The 18,373-nt window shown below is 45.3% G+C and overlaps 2 protein-coding genes across 2 annotated transcripts; one reads left to right on the top strand and one right to left on the bottom strand.

Moving 5' to 3' along the window:
• The first annotated feature begins 100 nt into the window (after window positions 1–100).
• On the top strand, window positions 101–1,890 carry ankrd9 (ankyrin repeat domain 9). Its single transcript, XM_057059406.1, has one exon. The coding sequence runs from the start codon at window positions 422–424 to the stop codon at window positions 1,244–1,246; it is 825 nt and encodes a 274-aa protein (XP_056915386.1). The 5' UTR covers window positions 101–421; the 3' UTR covers window positions 1,247–1,890.
• On the bottom strand, window positions 1,778–17,731 carry tecpr2 (tectonin beta-propeller repeat containing 2). The gene is made up of 27 exons (XM_057059392.1): window positions 17,554–17,731; window positions 15,687–15,810; window positions 15,057–15,197; window positions 14,649–14,777; window positions 14,439–14,570; window positions 14,188–14,345; window positions 13,821–13,974; window positions 13,404–13,556; window positions 11,956–12,085; window positions 10,858–11,054; window positions 10,005–10,185; window positions 9,699–9,909; window positions 9,388–9,625; window positions 8,585–8,806; window positions 8,171–8,238; window positions 7,613–7,728; window positions 7,188–7,361; window positions 6,590–6,770; window positions 6,100–6,241; window positions 5,703–5,928; window positions 5,539–5,628; window positions 5,363–5,460; window positions 5,130–5,265; window positions 3,482–3,630; window positions 3,264–3,405; window positions 3,032–3,181; window positions 1,778–2,958 (listed from the first exon to the last, which is right to left on the bottom strand). Exons 2-27 carry the CDS (start codon window positions 15,765–15,767, stop codon window positions 2,816–2,818), a joined length of 3,942 nt encoding a protein of 1,313 aa, XP_056915372.1. The 5' UTR covers window positions 15,768–15,810; window positions 17,554–17,731; the 3' UTR covers window positions 1,778–2,815.
• Between the last annotated feature and the right edge of the window lie 642 nt (window positions 17,732–18,373).

The raw sequence follows: 18,373 nt of genomic DNA, 5'->3' as shown, positions 1-18,373 counted from the left end.
TTGATCTAGACTTGGTTCGACGTGATTGTTGTTGATTGGTTTGTGTGTGTGTGTGTGTGTGTGTGTGTGTGTGTGTTTGGGGGGACACTCAGTAAAAAAAAAAAAAAACCCAACACAAAGACAATCAAAGCTGACACTTAGTCCGATCATGTCGCCTATCAGGACTAATCAAGAGTGTGACTGGCTGAACTTTACACAGGCGGAATGTTCACTATGTGAGACACTCGATCCGGCCCGCCCCCCCACAAACAAACGTCCACACATGGAGCGGAACCGAAGCAGCAACTGACTGGAGCAGCTGAGGGTATAAAAGGGAGGAACAAACCCGCTTAAAACCGCTGCGCTCAAACGCAGGACCCGAACCAGTTGGAAAACCCGGAACAAGGACCCCCTTCTCAGCGTGACCTCTGACCCCACAACCATGCCATGGCTCCTGTCCTCTGACGTAGGCCATCGATCCTGGTCTCCATCTGAGCGCCAGTGCGAGCGGACGGCGTTTTCCTTCTACATCGCGGTGCGGGATCGGCTCCCAGTCTGGACTCTGGAAGACCTGCGCAGGATGGAAGTGTTGTGCTGGGATGGCGGGTGCCCGCGCCCCTTCTTGCCATCCGAAGCTCTGCTCTATGCTCTTATTCACGACCACCAGGACTACGCGCGCTACCTGCTGGGCAGGTACTCGATCGGCGCCCTGAACGAGCCCCACTGCAGCTTCCGCTGTTGCCGCGGAGGCGGCTCCTCGCTTCTGACCACGGCGGTGCGCTACGAGCGCGTCTCCATCCTCGGGATGATGATGGATGCTCTGAAGGAATGCGGCGCCCAGAGCGAGAGGCGGCGTTTCCTGGACGGCCACAGCGGCTGTTCGCACGCGGCCGACGCGGGGAAGACGCCGGTGCAAGTGGCCGTGCAGCTGTCCCGGCCCGAGTGCCTCAGGCTGCTGCTGGTGCACGGGGCTCGACCGGAGGGCCTGGATTCGGCCCTGGAGCGCCTGTTCACGTCTGACGTGAGTGAGCGGCGTAGTGCCCAGAGGTGCCTTGACCTCCTTCTGCTCTTTGTGCCTAAGCTGCTGACCCAGCACAGCCTGCAAGAGGAGCCCAAGCGCTGGCAAAGCCTGCTGGGAAATGAAGTGTTCAACTGGCTGTGCGGGCTGACCCCGCCCCCCCTGCTGCTGCAGGCGCTCAGGTGTTTGGCCCAGACCGGCCCGCAACAGATCGCCACTCTGCCGGATTTCCTGCAGCAGTACAGCTAGCAGCCGTCACCGTGGCAACCGCGCCGGGGCCCGCGTACGACAGATGTAAATAAATGTAAATAAATGCAATAAGGAGGAAAAACCTGGCAAAATATTGATCACATTGATCAGATCCGTCCCGATGTGCGTGAACACGTGCATGGAACTATGACACAAATTAAAATGCAGGAAATCAGTCGGTCATTGGTTGTGATGTACTTTTATTTGTCTTCAAAACATCAAGAGCGCACGGCTGTCGTCTTCCAGACACTAACGGAACACCTTCACAGACTGAAAATGTAGCTGGAGGTTCCTAGTTTGCTCAAAGGTACTTTGACCAGTGGCACTTTCTAAGACAGCTGGATGCACGGGCGTCCAGAGGTCGGGTCAAAGGTCACTCGCAAGTCATTTCCTTTTGACGCGCCGACGTGTGTTCAGGATCTTTCGGTTTCCTCTTTACTTGCGAAGGACGTGAGGACACGGTGGCCTCCTTTTTCGGGACAATGGCGTCGACCGACGCATGGCAGGAAGTCACAGGGAGACCTGGAATCATTCGTTTGTGAAAAATGTCTCTTTATTGATCACAGATCAATCATGTTAGCAGAGGTTTGTTCATGCAGGGAACTAAACACACAAGTCAATAAATGTTCTGATCAAAAACCTGATTAGTAACCTGTGTTTAAGCCTGTTTATTTATTTCATCCTTTGAACCCTCAATTTTTTCAACTAAAAAAGAAACTCATTGTAATCGTATGCCAGCTGGGTATTGTAGTCCATCATCGTTTCAGTCGCCTCTCTCCTTTCATTGGACTACAAACATGACTGGATTTACAACAGAGGTCATTTGTTTATTCCTTCCGACTTGGCTTATGAACATTACAGTCTGAACTCTAAGAAACAGTTCAAATTTGTCCCTTTTTATTATATTTTAGTGGATAATTATGCATGTGTGTATGCACGTAGCCACCGCGCTTATATCTGCTCTGGTATTACAGGTTACAGGAGGAATGAGACAGCAAGACCGCAGCAGGTAGGTCAGTGGAACTCCTACTGAGGTCCAGTATGGCCCCATAGTTAGTCCAGTGTTTCTAATTGAGCCTTAATCCCAAAACATCTGGTTTATTTACACACAATAAAGAGCCAGTTCAATCTAGGTGGATCCAGACTGAGCCAAAATTAGTAGCTTTCGCAACACTGGAAATAAAGCAACAAAATTACAGTGGTTTGCAACTACAGTGTGAGCAATTGAACTGGTGTCAGCCAGTCTGAATTAAAAAATTCCCTTTAGTAGCATAATGATTGGAAAAAGGTAGAAATAAAAAGAAAAGAACCATTTCAGAAGCAGCCAGTGCAGTTTCAACCTGACCACAGAAAGCTAAACTGGATCAGTCTGAGTTACTTCAAACAGGACAGAGAATCAACCCATACAAACAATTTAGCTGGGTTCTCTCTTAAAGTGCTTCCCATTAAACAAGGCTACCCCCCCCCCCCCCCCCCCCCCCCCCCCAGAACTCCCTCTGTGCACTAATGTTGCACCTTTACAGTCCTCACACTGACCACCTCCGGTCCGTTGGTCAACACATCTGTAAACTAGATCAGTTCCCATTCTTCATCATCCCCGCTGAGGGAGGAGCCTGCCTGGGCGCTTCTACACGTCTGGTGGAGGACCTTCGTCAGGCGCCGCGATAACCCGCCAGACACGGTCACAGCCCACAGCTCGTCCTCAGGAGTCACTGCGGAGACACGGAGGAAGACACAGCCGTCAAAGCCCCCGCCGACCGGGTCCAGGTGGCGATTCTGCCTCACCAGTTAAACAGTTGGCCTGTCCGGGAATCTTCTTCCAGTAATCTCCCGCCGGGTTTCTGTCGGTGACGCCGTAACGTCGCGCCAGATCTCCGTTCATGCAGCGAACCCAAACCGTCCACGAGCTGATGACCAGCTGACTGACCGCTAATCCTGAAATACACACATCGCACAGCAGGCCGTCAACAACCACCCCGTCACAACGGCAGGGGTGATCGGACCCACGGGCACGTACCTGGAACCATTTCCCAACCAGTTCCCACGGGCATCTCTTCACAGAGTCCAGTTCTCACAAAGACGGTTCCTCTGTTGTCGATGGCCCACAGGAAGTGGTCGTTAGGGCTGGTCTGAATACTGACGAGCTGCACTCCCACTGGCTGCAGACACCAGGTCACGGTCAGCAGGACAGAAGAGGACGGCGCTGCTTCCATCTGGACATGCGGCGTGTCTTACCTGTGCTGGTGGCTCTATGTGGATCCAGGCTGGCAGCATCATACTTGGGTTCAGAGGTTGGGTTCCGACCCTAAAATAAACGATTCCTCGATGGTCCACGGCCCAGACATTTTGACTGCCGCAGCTCACACTGACCAGACGAACGTTCCCTTTAAGTGAAGGGATGAAACATGAGCTGAACATGAACGTGAACCTCCAGAACCACATGGAAAACCCCTAGAAAGGTTCATCAATCGGCTCAGGAAGCTTCCTAAGAAGATTTTTCTTATTAAATGTAATAAAGATCAAAGTAAAAGTAGGGTTCCAGGTCAGTGGTCTCTCTCTCAACCTGCTTCGGTCACCATGGCAACTCAAACATAAGTCTTGTGCACTGGCACTAAATCAGCCGTCTCTGTCGGGTCCTGTGCTGAAGCTCCACTGGTTCCCAGTTAAGTTCTGTATCGGTTTCAAAAGCCTGATAGCAGAATTAGTGAATCTCTTCTATTGTTTTAATGACGTGAAAGTCTCAGACCTGAACCCAAAGCACCCGGAATGCTGGTTCAATCTACTGAGGACTTTACAGTTGAGGGTCAAAGATCTAGTTCAGATCTTTTGACATGGAAAAGTGGAAAAGAGCAGCTAGAGGTGAATTTAAAGGTGATGACTGTTGAAGTACCTCGGCTGCTGTCCACATCATCAAAGGATGCAAAAGGTGCTTTCTAGTAACAACACACATGGAAACTGATACCAAAAGCAAAGATTGACAACAACAACATCAATGTTGGTGATATCGCTCAGCTCTAAGTTCAGGTTGTCAAGCACAAACGTTGTGTTCCACTTGGGTCACGGTGTAACCCTGCATCTTCAGCTGGATCAGGTGACATTCTTGGTACAGAGTAGAATCCAGGACAGTCTGTTTTGAGAAAACAGCCTCATGTTTCAGAGAGGGGGAATGTCCGACTGCCCCTGAAGGCTTCTTCATCTGCTGAAATGCTTGAACGTATCTTACAATGGTTTGCTGGTCTCCTACTCTTCTTCTGTCCTTCTAACATGTTCTTCACTAGATCAAACTCCACAAAAATATGTTTCCGAGTTGCTTTATAACATGATGCGACCACAGACCAGAAGAGAACATACTGCACAGGCAGAATGGCGGCGTGGTAGTTAGCCGTACTAAGAAGGTCGCGGGTTTGAGTCCCAACATTGGATTTCTGTGCAGAGATTGTGTGTTACGTAAAAGACAGACAGGACAGACCAAGAGAAACTAGAGACCAGCCACCAGTCATGTGAGTAAGAGGGCAGAGCAACTAAAAATGGAATGGACCACCAGTAGGTTACCTAATCACACACATGCTCATACAGTCTCAACCTCTCCTATCTAAACATAGGACCTATTTATGTTATGTGTTTATGACTGAAACACAGCTTGGGACTATGGGAAGATTACATAAATGGATTACATAAACACAGAACCATAGATCAAAGTGATTCTAAAGGGTCTGTAAGCAAAAAGCATGACTAGAATGAACTATTAACCCTGGCTGCTCCTGTGATGGAAGTTCTGATGCCAAACAGTCCAGTTTGAGAGGACCATTGAGTCGTTCATCAAACCCTCGCAAAAATAATGATTTCTCTCAGTCTCTTCTCATCTTATGACTCAGGAACATACCGAGCTGGCTGAGGTCCAGGGGGGTCCAGTGAAGTCCAAAGGGACAGGATGGAGACAGCGTCCGAATATTGACTCTGCCGTGAGTATCCAAACCCCACAGAGCATCAAAGCAGGCAGCCAGTTGGGTCAGCTCCATCTACAGGGGACACGGAAATGACGGAAATCAGCAGAACTCACAGGAAGCTCATCAATGAATATCCAGCAAAACCAGAACTGGAGAAATGGGTTTTTACGTCAGGAGGTAGGGGGACAGAAGAAGGTCGAAGTTGTCCATCCTGGTCCCACACACAGAAGAGATCTTTCCTGCTCTGAGCCAACCACAGGAAGGAGCCTGCACAGGTGCCACAGGTATGAGGATCAGGTGAAAGGTACATAGTGGGCGGATGCGTGAGGTGTTCTGGTACGTCACCTTCTCTGTGAGGCACGGCTGATGATGTGATGAAAGTCCACTTGGTGGCTGAGACCGTTCCTCTCGGAACAACATTCTGCCAGAAAGTTCCTGGAGACACAGAAGAGAATCAAAGCGCGCAAGCCTGCAGTGCGCAGCACAATAGTTCTGGACTCCTTACTGACCCACGAGACTGCCACGGGCCAGGTGCAGCTGGTTCCGTCCCGAGGCGACCCACACCCCATTCGAGTTGGCACTGACCAAACTGGGCTGACACTGTGTGTACTGTGACAGGAAGGCCACCACGCGTTCCACTGGTGCCCTGGTTACCGTGGCAACGCTCTGGGTGGCCTGCAGGAGCGTCTGGAACAGACTACACTGGTCAAAGACCACGTAGTCTGAAATACTGATCTGAGGGGGAAGGACAATGCACTCTTTACACATTCTTTATAATTACGTCCAAAATGTGTTCCTGTAGCGCCGAGATCCAGATGAAAGCATCACAAGTTATTATTATTTTTGTTGTTAAGCCGACACCAAACCAGACCAAAACCCCTGAAATCAAACCGAGGATCTTTGTACCTGCCACCAGTGATCGTCTTCACCCTGCGGCTGAGAGCAACACACACCGGTTCGGAACCACAGGCTGCCGCTCGAATCCAAAGCCCAGCCGGTGCCCCCGTCTCCGAGGGCAACGCACATTAAGTCCAGACCTTGGGCCTCACTGTAACAACACATATTTACTTACTCTGAGAATCACTCAACAACAGTTAACGGTACGTTGATTCGTGCAGTTTTTGCTGCCAAGTCGTGTTTTTAAATGAGAACTTGTTGTCAAACGTTTTACTCGGATAAACAAAGGTTAAAAAACAGGTTAAAACAGTGATCTGATGACATCTCATGCTGAGTACTGTTAACCCCATATCTTATCAGTGTCAACACAAACAACAGAACCCAAGGGGGTTGCTGTCATAGTTCATGTAGTTGAGCACAACAGGACAGGACAACAAGGACCCGTCCTTCAACTCACATATAAAGAGGTCTCCAGTAGTAGCAGTACTAGTCGTAGTACCTGATGGTGTCGTACTTCCAGCTGTCGCCTTCGCTGCAGTAGCTGTTCACACCTTCTCTGTAGAACAGCGATTTGTGCTCGCTCAGAGCCCAGACCACGCCCCCTCTCACGCACACCTGGCTGAACACACACTGACAATCCACCTTCACAGAGCGAGCGCACGGCCGGTCCAAACTTAGACCTGATGGACACGGACAGACAAGACGCGTCATCGTGGAAACAGTTGTGGTTCTGGGTCTGTGGTGTTCTGGGTCTGTGGTGTTCTGGGTCTGTGGTGTTCTGGGTCTCTGGTGTTCTGGGTCTGTGGTAATCTGGGTCTGTGGTGTCCTGGGTCTGTGGTGTTCTGGGTCTGTGGTGTTCTGGGTCTGTGGTGTTCTGGGTCTGTGGTAATCTGCCGAGTGTTTGATTTTAAATCAACTGAACTGGTCCTACATTACATTCATTCATTTCTGACTCAGTACCGTCTTTAGGATAAGAACTGGGACTCTCTCCGCTGGACAAAGCTCAAAATTTAGATTTGCATTCTTTTAGAAACCTCTGCTCCGTTTGTGTTGTCTGGCTCACAGGAAATGGTCCTCATATTGGACAGGGCAGTTACCAGTCTGCAGGTACAGGTCTCCGTTGGTCCTGATGATCCAGGCAGAGTCGTCACTCAGAGCTACGAACGCTGTTTCCTCCACTGTTTTGTACCAGTGGCGCTTTCCTTTCACCGACACTTTAGCACAAGCGAACGCCGTCATACTCTTCTGCTCTACTTTCCACAGCAAATTACCTGTTGGAGTTGCATCCGTTAGCATCCGACTGGTGCACGTGCACATCTTCAGCACAGAATCTACTTTAGAAATTATATACATTAACGAACAGCAAGTGGATCTGTCCGGAGGTGACGTTCACTAGATTATTGTTTTTGTGGGTTTATTGTGAAAGAAAGTAACACAGAGCATTGAAAGATAAACTAGAGTTGATGGTTTAGCATCTAAACTGAAAACGGAGCATTTACGTGGTCTGATATCGACACCTTACCGGACGGCGATACAGCCACTTGGTGGACGCTGTTGTCAAAGCGCTGCCAGGAAAGTCCAGTGTCAGGCAAAGTACTACAGAAGAGTCCACCCTTAAAGTCCAGGCACCACACATGTCTGAAACACACGGAGCCTGTCAGATACCAGCAACACCCCTGGCAAATATCCTTTCAGCTTTTTCAGCTACTCTGAATATTTTTACACCATTCCTCATCAATACTGTAACTGGTTTTCCATGGAAACACAACTACCCAGTGCCAAAGGTGAAAAGAACGTGAATATTGGCCTGTAATTGTAACAGCTTCATCTTGTCTTCTATAATATTTAGACCTGGTTTTGCCAGGTTTTGCTTAAAACCTGCTGATTTCAGCTGACAGTTTTAACGACGTCTCCGGTCTCACATTTAGTCCCACTAACAGCCAGCGTGACGTCTCAATCAGCCCCCCCCCCCCTGATGGGGGCCTGCATGCTCACTCCGGCCTGGGACACACCCAGAAATGAAGGATATCTACAGGTGAATATGTTCTTTTTATTCCTGTTGTTCTAAGCAGTGACTTACCTCTCAGTCACCTGCAGGTTCAGGATTCCACATCCTGGTCCCGAGTATCCCATCCAGCTTTCTGCCAACTACACAGAGACACAAAAATCTTAATTGTCTTGTGTGCAGGAGGGGTGAAAGGGGTGCAAATACACTGTATTAGTTCTCCAACTAATTACTTTAAACACTTGTGGGATTAAAGATCTTCAAATAATCTCTGGCATATTGCCAAAAGTGAACACTTTCTCTGTTAAAGCAACAGCTTAAACTGTATCCTGCTGCCTTCTGTACACTTTGACCCTTTAAACTCTATTCTGCTTTTTGAGCAGAGCCTTTGAGAATTTTAAGATCATCTGCTCTTCACAGTCAAGTCACAGTCACAGGATTTTGTTCATGTGTAATTCACACTTTTTGAAAATGATGCTGAATTCCTACCTGGTCAGGTTTGTGAAGGCCTCTGTTCAGCTCATCCAGGGACATCTGTCTGTCCCCTGTCTTGTCTGTCTTATTAGGGGCACAGTTGCGGACGTCCCTCCCAGTTTGACGGTAAATGTCTCCGTCTTCATCACTGGACACACTGTCTTTTCTGCCCAGACTGGACACAGCAGAGTAATACATCTGATCCACCACAGCTGCAGGCGGAGCTGCATCACCAACCTGGTCACAGAGACAAGCAATTGTTTAAACGACCACTGGGCACATCTTTGTGAGCCTAAACCACTGAATATAAATCCTGTAGTGATCATGAGTCTAGAGAGATTTGATGGTTTAATATTGCAACATTCTTTGCAGGCAATAAAATGTCAAAATAAGCGAGGAAAATTAGCGGTTCGTGGGATCGAGTGGGATTTAGTTTGAAGTAGCCAGGGTGTTGAAGACATTTCACCTCTTCTCAAAGGGGCTTCTTCAGTTCTGAAAGTGGTGGGTTTAATGTACTGTGCTGCTTTACTAAACCAGAATTGTCCATATAACTGTGGAATTCCCACCAGTTAGTTTAGAACTTCCTGTATGAGAGGAGAAGCATCATCTAAACACTAACTAAACAAGTTTATTTTTCAAGCAATATAATTTTTACTTTATTGATAATATAAATGAGTTATGGTGCTTGTTGTGAATTCCATTCTTGTTGTCTTATATTTAATTTTAAAATGACTTGGGTTACCGCTTTTTTTTTTTTTTTTTTTGAATGGCAGTGATTCAAACCGCCACACTGATGAACATAAAGTCAGGAAGCCCACCTCTTCCTTGTCCTCTTCTGGTCCAGTCGGGTCCAGAAAGGTCTCCTCTGGCTTCTCACACAGCTGCTGCTCCTGGCTGGCTCCTTCTTCACCCTGATGCATGTAGGAAAAGCTGCACTGCAGCAGCAGATCCACGTCTGGAGTTACAGGAACAACCTCCAAACTAGAATCTGAAGACTGTTTTGGTTTCTTTTGTTCTTCAAGACTTTGAAAGAACAGGGATTCTGGACGACTTGACCTTGGACAGAAAAACATGGACAGTCAGGACGTCTGCTGAAGCAAAATCACAGGCGACGCATGAAGCTTCTTACTCTGAATCTGCATCGTTGCTATACTCGCCCCCATTTGACTGTAGGTCCTGATCATTTTCTTGACAGTCCTGGTTTTGAAGTTCCATAGAGACAAGGACGGCCTGGTCACTCAAATGAGTTCCACTTGCTTCTTCACCACAGCTGCCAGGTTGGTCTATAGATACAGAGTCTGAGAAGCTGCTCTCAGAAAGACGACTGCCTCCACTGCTGACTGTGAGAGAAGACCACCCATTAGACCTGAGTCCAGGACAAGATCGGAACACTGGATTCTGTCGGTCCCGGCTAAGCATCTTTATGTCTGCTTGCCTTGTTGTCTCTTAGTCCTCTTTTTCACTTTAATGGCCTTCACCACCAGCTCCTGCTGAATCTCCTCTTGGCCCAGGGGGCTTCTGTAGTGTCTTGAGGACTCCTCGTAGGGAGTGGTCACGTCAGTAGGATCACACATGCTTGAAACCGATGAGGACAGTGTCTCCTCCATGTGGACACCCTAAAAATAACAGACAACAGGACTTAAAAAGAAAGTTCTGCTTTACAAATGTAAAAGAAAAATCTCCAGAATGCGCCTGGCGACCTTCAACTTCTGGATCTCACATTAATATATGAATGTTGAAGCTTATAAGTAATAAGAATAACCTTTACGAGTTAATCCCTCCGACGGCCCTTTCCCACCAACATCTCCAGGAATATTTATTCCTAGCATGGTGTCCCCCATCCTCTGCAACTCTCCTGCTCTTTTAGTTTGATAATTTTGCTTATTATGCTTGAATTTTTCACAAAATTGTCTGCATAAAGTTAATTTAAAAATAAAAATGCAGGCAAATGTTGAAATATTATGAGAAAAAACCCACAAATATACAAAAAAGTTGAAATAATATAAAAATATTTATGTATTATCACAAAATCAACACCAAAGTACAATTTGTATACCAGAACAGCAGTAAATGTCTGTTATGACTGTATTTAACAATATTGTAACTGTGTCATTGCAATTTTTGAAAGCATTTTTTTAATATTACAAATGTATTCTTAAAAATCTCCACATTTCTTATTTGTTTGGGTCAGTGTGGCCCTGATATGCCCTTGTACAAATGAAATGAAGCTTGTAGACATTAAATAAAGCCTGCTTGCGTAGCGCCTGGAAAAGGGGCAGATGGGTCACCTCCAACTGCTCCTCTGCTTCCTCCACTCCTTCCTCCTTGCTCAGCCTCTCACATCCTTCTCCTTCCTCTTCCATGACTCCTTCTTCAAGTTTGATGGCCATAGTTCTGATTGGCTGGGCAGTTTCCACTAGTCCAGCCGATGGGGTGATGGTGGGTGTAGCCAAATGTGAGGAGAGACGCAGAGACAGATCGGACACTGTAGAAGAGACAGGTGTAGGACAGAGAAGCTGTAGTTTTGTCTCAAATAAAACACTTCAATCAGTAGCAGCCAGGCACAGTGCAAACAGTGAGGACGAGGTCTCCTGGGGCCAGGGAGGCACTGGAGAAGACTGACTGACTCTGGGGACACTGTGATTAGCATGGAGAACAGCATTGAAGTGGTGCACTGTTACCCCAACAACAAGGCCCTCCTCAACAAATAGAAGACAGCATTGTGGGTGGGGAACCACTCTGAAACACAGACTGAGGAAGATTTTAGATGTGTACAGGAAGAAAACTAGAGAGCAATGAAGATCACTGAGTTCAAGAGGAAATGTGGGGGAGGAACAGTGAAAGGAGACACACAGACAACAAACAAATTAAACACGTTTGACTACTTAGAATCAATAATTTATGTGGACCGATCTCAGACAATTCTGCACAGGACAAGGCCAATGCAGCAATTCCAGGCTTGGATGTGTACCGTTACCTGAGCCTTTCTGCTTAAAATATATATTCAGATAATAAACACTGATAATAGTAGATAATAATAATAAACACTGTGTCCATCAGTCAGTCAGTACGTAGTCATTCCTAACATTGTCTGTCTTCCTGTTTTAAAGTATAAAATCAAGACATAACGTAAGTTTAGGCTTAACTTTGCAGTATTTCAAACAACTGGCTACATTCTCAGTGCAACACCTGGCACTGTTTTGATATTTATGTCATAGAAGTAGAAGTACAAAAAGGTTTTACTGCAGATTTTGTTCTTTTTTTTTTTTTTTTTTACATTAGCAGCAGTATTTGAGCTGAAATCCTCACATTGTCACTGCAGTAAAATCAGTAGCATAAGTTGTAAAATAAAAGAGGTGGTATTGGTGAAGCACCGCAGTACCCACAGTTAATGAACCCCTCGGGGCTGTTGGACAGCCGGATGATGTCTCTGTCTCCTTTCAGGATGAAGATCTCGTTGTCGCAACATGAAACTGACACGATGTCTCCACCACTGTCCAATGCTCCTATCATCACCTTCAAACAACACATCAGAGACAGTGTTCATTCAACACTCACTCGGGCAACAGTCACATGTGAAACACTCACACAGACACCACCACCCTGAAACCACTTGAAATAGATACAAAACTACACTTTTAAAATCTCTGTCCTGCTCCTCAGAGAAACAGAGGAAAAAGTAGATATTGATTGTTTACTAGCAGACATGAATAATATCTGAAGGGGAGAATTACAAGAATGCACCTTATTTAATGAAAAAGGGTTTTTAAGTAGAGCTTCGAAATACAAAAAGAGGAAACAGGAGCAAGAGATCACCTGTGATGAACTGGTGACTCACCCAGGGGGGGGCCTGCCTTCATCCATGGCGCACCCTCCCCATGACCCCGAAAGGGATAAAGCGATTAAGAAGACGAGACGTTTCTTTATCATTATCTTACATTAAACTTGTTCTGACCACATTTCTCAATAAAGCAAAATAAAATGACAAAATTATGTTATTAAAGAAACAAAAAAAACTTCACGTTTCCTTATTTTTAAATGAGGAATATATTTACCACTAAGGCCTGATGTAATATGTCCCTGTAGGTTCTCATTCATTCAGGTCACATAAAGGTAATGAAGAGAGGCTTCAATGTCATGAATAGATGTAACAAAAACATTAGAAATGTGTTTCCTTGCTCTACAGTATGAACCCCAATGTCTTAAACTGTTACGCAACTCATGAACTTTTCAGCTTTTCTGCCTTTTATTTCTTGCTCCTGTTTCTATTTTGGGATATGATGTAACTTCTCGTAATTTCAGAGTCACGGTAACACGCCCAGACTGTCAGTTCTGCACCCATATTTGTCTCATGTGTGAAAACAAACACTTCAGGATGCTGGTGTCACAGCTGGAGAGCTGCTTATGGACGCGTGGGCAATAAAGCCCCTCAAGTTGACACATACAACACTGACAAAGGACTGTGAGGGCAATGCTTTGAAACATTTCTATCATCCTTTAGGTCCTAAAGGATGATAGAAAGCAGGTCGACATCAGTCCTGAATGATTGAAGAGCATCAGACTAGTGTTGATGTTCCTCTTTAATGTTAAACACCTAATGACTAGAATATTGTAGATAAACTGTTTAGATCAATTACACATATTATAAAAAAAGGCCAAAAAGGTTTGTGGTTGCCCATCAAAGGTGGCTTTAATTTACCATCTTTTCCAAAAGTTATCCTCTTTCTAATATGATGTTGTATTTTTTTGAGTCTTTGCGATTTTATTGGTCCGTTAATATCTTGATTATATTTTATTTTGCTGTCTGTAATAAATGCCGCTCACATAAACTAACCTCTTCAAGATAGTCGAAGACATAGACACTGTATTCGTTCCAGCTGAGAATCCATCCAGCATTGAGGAAACAATGGAGCAGTCCGAGCTGTCGGTCGGCCGGGCGGTACGCCCCGACGGGACCAGCATGTGGAAACAACTCAAAATGAGGAATCTAAGCCCAGAGAAAGACATCAAATAAACTCCAAATTATTTGAGGAAAAGGATTTAAACAACAAGTCTAATGAGTGTGAAGCACCAATATCTTATATTTGCTGTGACTTGGTGATAAATTTAACAAAAACTTCTGTGTGTGTTCCATTGTTCTGATTCACATGGCTTTATTTTGGAGAAATAAATAAACAAACATCTAATCTGACAGATTTTTCTGTTTTTATCGACGGTTCTGCTTGTCTGTAATGGTTTTGCATCTATTTACCTGCATCTTGAAGAGTGACTTCAACAGATGGGTGTCTTCCACCTGTCCCTGGACGTTAGACCTCCACAACCGAAGACCAGGCCGGGCAGCAAACACCTCGAGGTCGCTCTGTTTACAGAGACCTGGCAGGAAACAGGCTCCAAACCTGCCACTGCTTCACACAACCAGAGAGGCCAATGAAATTCCACAGTCAATAAAACGCAGTGACATAGTCAACGGTAGCAAATCAGGCTGGTCGAATCAACGAGATGTTTTCTCAAGCCGAGACATTTAGCTCAGAATATCTAATTCAGTCTCCGTTTAGATGAACACTGGTGTAAATGGAGTGTTAGAGCCGTCGTGCTTGACATTATTGGGAGATGTTTACCTCTTGCGAGGTTTGGTACCCAACTGCTGGACCTCCTCTTTCTGAGTGCAGTAGAGCAGTGATCGTTGCTGTGTGGACACCAGCAGCAGCTGGTGACTGTACTCCATCTGAACCACACCTGAAGTCTCCTCCAACAGCAAGATGGGGTTACACACACCCTGCTCATGAAGACAAACACACCACTGGCTGTGAGATCTTCTTGACCTTCTTCTTAACCCATCGGTAAGCATGCGTGTGTCCAGTGGTCTCACCTGGTCCAGGTCCAGCGATGAGAAAACCACACGTCCCTTATCGTCTCCAGAGAACAGTTTCATCCCATTGGTGCTCCACGTCAAAGATGTGATGGAGCCCTTGTGGAGGCCGACAACATCAAAACGTCGCAACTGCAGACACAGAAAGAGAACATTTGATCTCACGGCAGCTGACTTTGTCTCCCCCCGCTTATCTACTGAGTTTCTCACCTGTTTGTTTCGACCAGGAAGTGGAGACACCAGCTGGAAGACGGCGACTCGTCCAGATGCTGTTCCTACGGCAACCAGATCGTCAAAACAACTGAGCAGTTTCACGGCTGTGATGGCGTCACTTCTGCCCTGGAAACACACACGGTGACGACAGGATTTGAGACTGGAGGCCGGTGGCTTCCAGATAGTTTGTTTTTCATGGTACATTTAATGAAAAGGGTTTTTTTTTTTTTACACATACACAATGAAAGATTCAAGATGAAGTCATGAGGGAGAATTTTTCAAGGATATTCATACATTTTCCTTTTCAGTCTTAATAGGTTTATAGTGTTTATATGCAGGCAGCACTGCCTGGCTAATCTCAGTGAACAAAAAAGCAAACAAGACAAAAAAACCCAGAGCTCTGACCTCTAAACTGTACTTGTTCATGTGAGCCAGACGGCGACAATAGAGGTAGAGCATCCCTATACTGCTGCCTACTGCCAGGAAGTCAGAGCTGGTGTCCAGGGCAGTAAGGTAGACCAGGACAGATCGGAATCCACGCTGGACCTGCAGGACACAACCCCAACATCATCAGCATCATCATCACAAACATTTACATGAATTATATTAAATAACTGTCAGTTTCACGTGATAAAGGACAATGAAAATGATCTGGATTGAAGTTCAGAGTTCGAGGTTCCCCAGAGAACGAGGCCAGAAAGGCTTTCAGCTTCACCAGCTGGCACATCTGCAGCATCTGCTCCGAGGCACTGTTGCCTAAGGAGGTGAGCAGGCGTCCCTGGCAGTTCTGGAGAAAACAGCTTTTCTAACTTTACTCCCAATGTGAGTGACAGACAGGAGGTGTCACACATGGACTTGAGGCAACTATCCCCATGTTGGGTTTCGAGCAAGAGCTCAAATCTGATGACATCTATCAAAATGAGCTCAGGAAGTTAAAAATCAGGCTGTGATGAAGCCAATATTCTGTTCTTCTCCTACTATGGAAACAAGTTTTGCTCCTCAGAGCCCCAGTTTGTAGAGTAAAAAGGTTCATACCTTGGATGGAATGGCATTCTGCAGGTAGTAGAGTGGGCAGAACTCTCTCAAGATGGAGGCTGGGGTCAGCGGAGCTGCCATAGTTCTGCTGAGGTGGACCGGAAAGTCAGTTCAGAACCTCCATCTGAGAAAAAAAAAAAGATTTTCTGACAAATGACAAGGCTGTGAGAATTTTAGAATCTCACAAATGTCATCAGATGTGCTGTCAAATCTTTTACCAAAAATCTACCAATCAGGCATTATGAACGTCTGCCTAATATTGTGCTGGTGCCCATTTGGTGCCCAGTCTATTGTTCTCCACTGGACCCCTGAAGGTGCACAGATAGACTTGTTTGCAGAGCACATTAGACAGGAATATTGTTTCCTATTATATTGGAGATTATTGTTGACTGCAGAGGAATCCAGCAAACAGGTTCTGCAACCGTTTCATCTTAACCTCCTTATAACATTTCTACAGTATTCTGCTGCTATGTTCGTCCTCCACAGAGAAATATATTTACTTATTTTTAAAAAGTGCAATAGAGGTTTTTCCCTCATCGTTTATTTAAGGATGCATTTGAATGCTTACAGAAGAGCCCGATCACAGATCCTTTTGATGGTATTAAATGAATTTGAGAATAATTTTATTTAGTGCACTTAATGATGCATTTACCTGTATTGTGTTTGAATGATGATAAAGTAAATTGGAAATTCAATAAAAAGAGGCACATGATCTAGAACAGTGTTTAGGTAGGTGATACCTATCAAAGTAACCTTCACACACATTCACCAGACACACGGTGCGCCCACGTGATGTAAAAGACGTTTCGACCTTCTCGGATGGTCCAGTCTACCTGCGCTTCTGTTGGCACTTTTCAAGGTGAACAGGGGTCAGCGTGGGACCTCGGCAAAAGCTGCATACCCGACAAATTGTGTTATACTAACTACAGTAGCTCAGCTGTTTGATCGGACGTTGTCAATTGTGCCCTTGTTAAACTCTTTCACCTTCTAACACACCAAATCTGAGTAGAAAATGTTCCGTTTTGTCTGATACATTGCATGTGTCACGGTGAAGAGATAATTAATGTTAATTATTTCAACTGTCAGGGGTCATAGTCTAATGTCTGGTGGGTGTAGATAGATGTCAGAATAAAATAAAACGCCATCACCACATTGGTGTAATTTAGTAGAAACTATGAAATAATAAGTATTCTAGACATTTTCCAACCTGATATATTACAACATTGTAACCTTTTGTTACAAGTTTACAAACTAATGTTTAGCTTTCGGTTTCTTTTTGGCCTGTTTGAACAGTTTTATAACTTTGCACAGTTACACATCCTTGTGTAAACTGCTAAGTTGCTGTGCAAGTTAGTCAAATAATTCTTACATCACATTTATTGGACAACCACAGAGGCCAAAAGAGAAGAAACTCCTTTGGCCCAAGCAGGAGCAATGAAAATACAGTCCGGTACCAAAAGAAGCACCTTCTCATAGTTTAAACAAAAAAAAACACTGGTGATTGACTGATTTTCTTCAAAACTGAGTGGCGGTTAAAGCCAGGGGGCTGTAAACAAACCTAAACAAGTGACACTGGACAAACAACAACATTTACTGGGGCTCAAAACCGGAATTACACTGAATTCTGTTAGGCACTACATCAATTATCTCAAGGTTTCTGACTCCATGTCTGTAAGGAAGCCCGATGCACGACATTCCTGGTTGGGATTATCAGACATCATTTATCCCGAACGCATCGAAATACCATCAACACAACCGGTCACGTCCAATGACGTTGCGTTGGAAGGGAGTCCGGGATGACTAGCATCAGCAGCTAACGGCGTTATTCAGGAAGCATAACCCCGTGAATAAGACGGGCGTCACTTACTCGGAATTTACAAAGAGGAACACTGGTCAGATGTTATCCGGATTCTTGATTTCCAGCACAAAGACCACCAACAGCAGATTAAACGTGACATCGCCCTGTCTGTTTACACCTTTCACACAGCGCCGCTGTCAACGCACTACGCCCCCTACCGGAAGAAAACCAAACCGACCCCGTCGTTCTCTTTTTCTTCTTCTTTGGTTGGCATCCGACAAGTTGCATTACTGCCGCCTTCGGGTCTTTTTCTTCTTCTTTTTTAATTGTTGTTTCATTGCATTTGGCGCGTTACCGCCACCATCTGGTTTGGAGTGCGGCTCGGTCGTGTCGTTGAAATTTCAATATTAATATGTGATACATATAAACACGATCCTCTAGCAGGCCCATCTCCCCTTATTGGTTTGTGTCTTCATCTCGTCTCATCATTTATAAAGCAATGTAAAATGTCATCAACACCTTTCCTATAGGTTTTTAGGGTTTGTGTCTTTCTCCCCCTCTCCGCCCCTTCACACTGCCCTCTTCCTCATTCTATTCGTCCTTTTACCTAATGATGCATCGTTTATCCTAACAGAAAATAATGAGCCTGAATAAGGTTCCCAATTCTTCCCTGTAAAATTTCATTGGTCCATCCATAAAATGATCCCAAATTCCTTTAAAAAAATACTAGATCAGCGTTATCTACATTAAGAAACAAAAAAGACGAATTCATTATTTAAATTAAGCGAAAACCTGGAAACTGGATCTGACCGCCGTTTCACATGTTTTAGCTCTGTAAATGTAAATTACTGTTTATCCGACCATACAAATAATTGACAAAATGAAATGA

Source organism: Takifugu flavidus, chromosome 16, assembly GCF_003711565.1.
Source record: "Takifugu flavidus isolate HTHZ2018 chromosome 16, ASM371156v2, whole genome shotgun sequence".
In the NCBI taxonomy this organism is placed as follows: Eukaryota; Metazoa; Chordata; class Actinopteri; order Tetraodontiformes; family Tetraodontidae; genus Takifugu; species Takifugu flavidus.
This window is presented reverse-complemented; position numbering and strand designations above follow the sequence as displayed.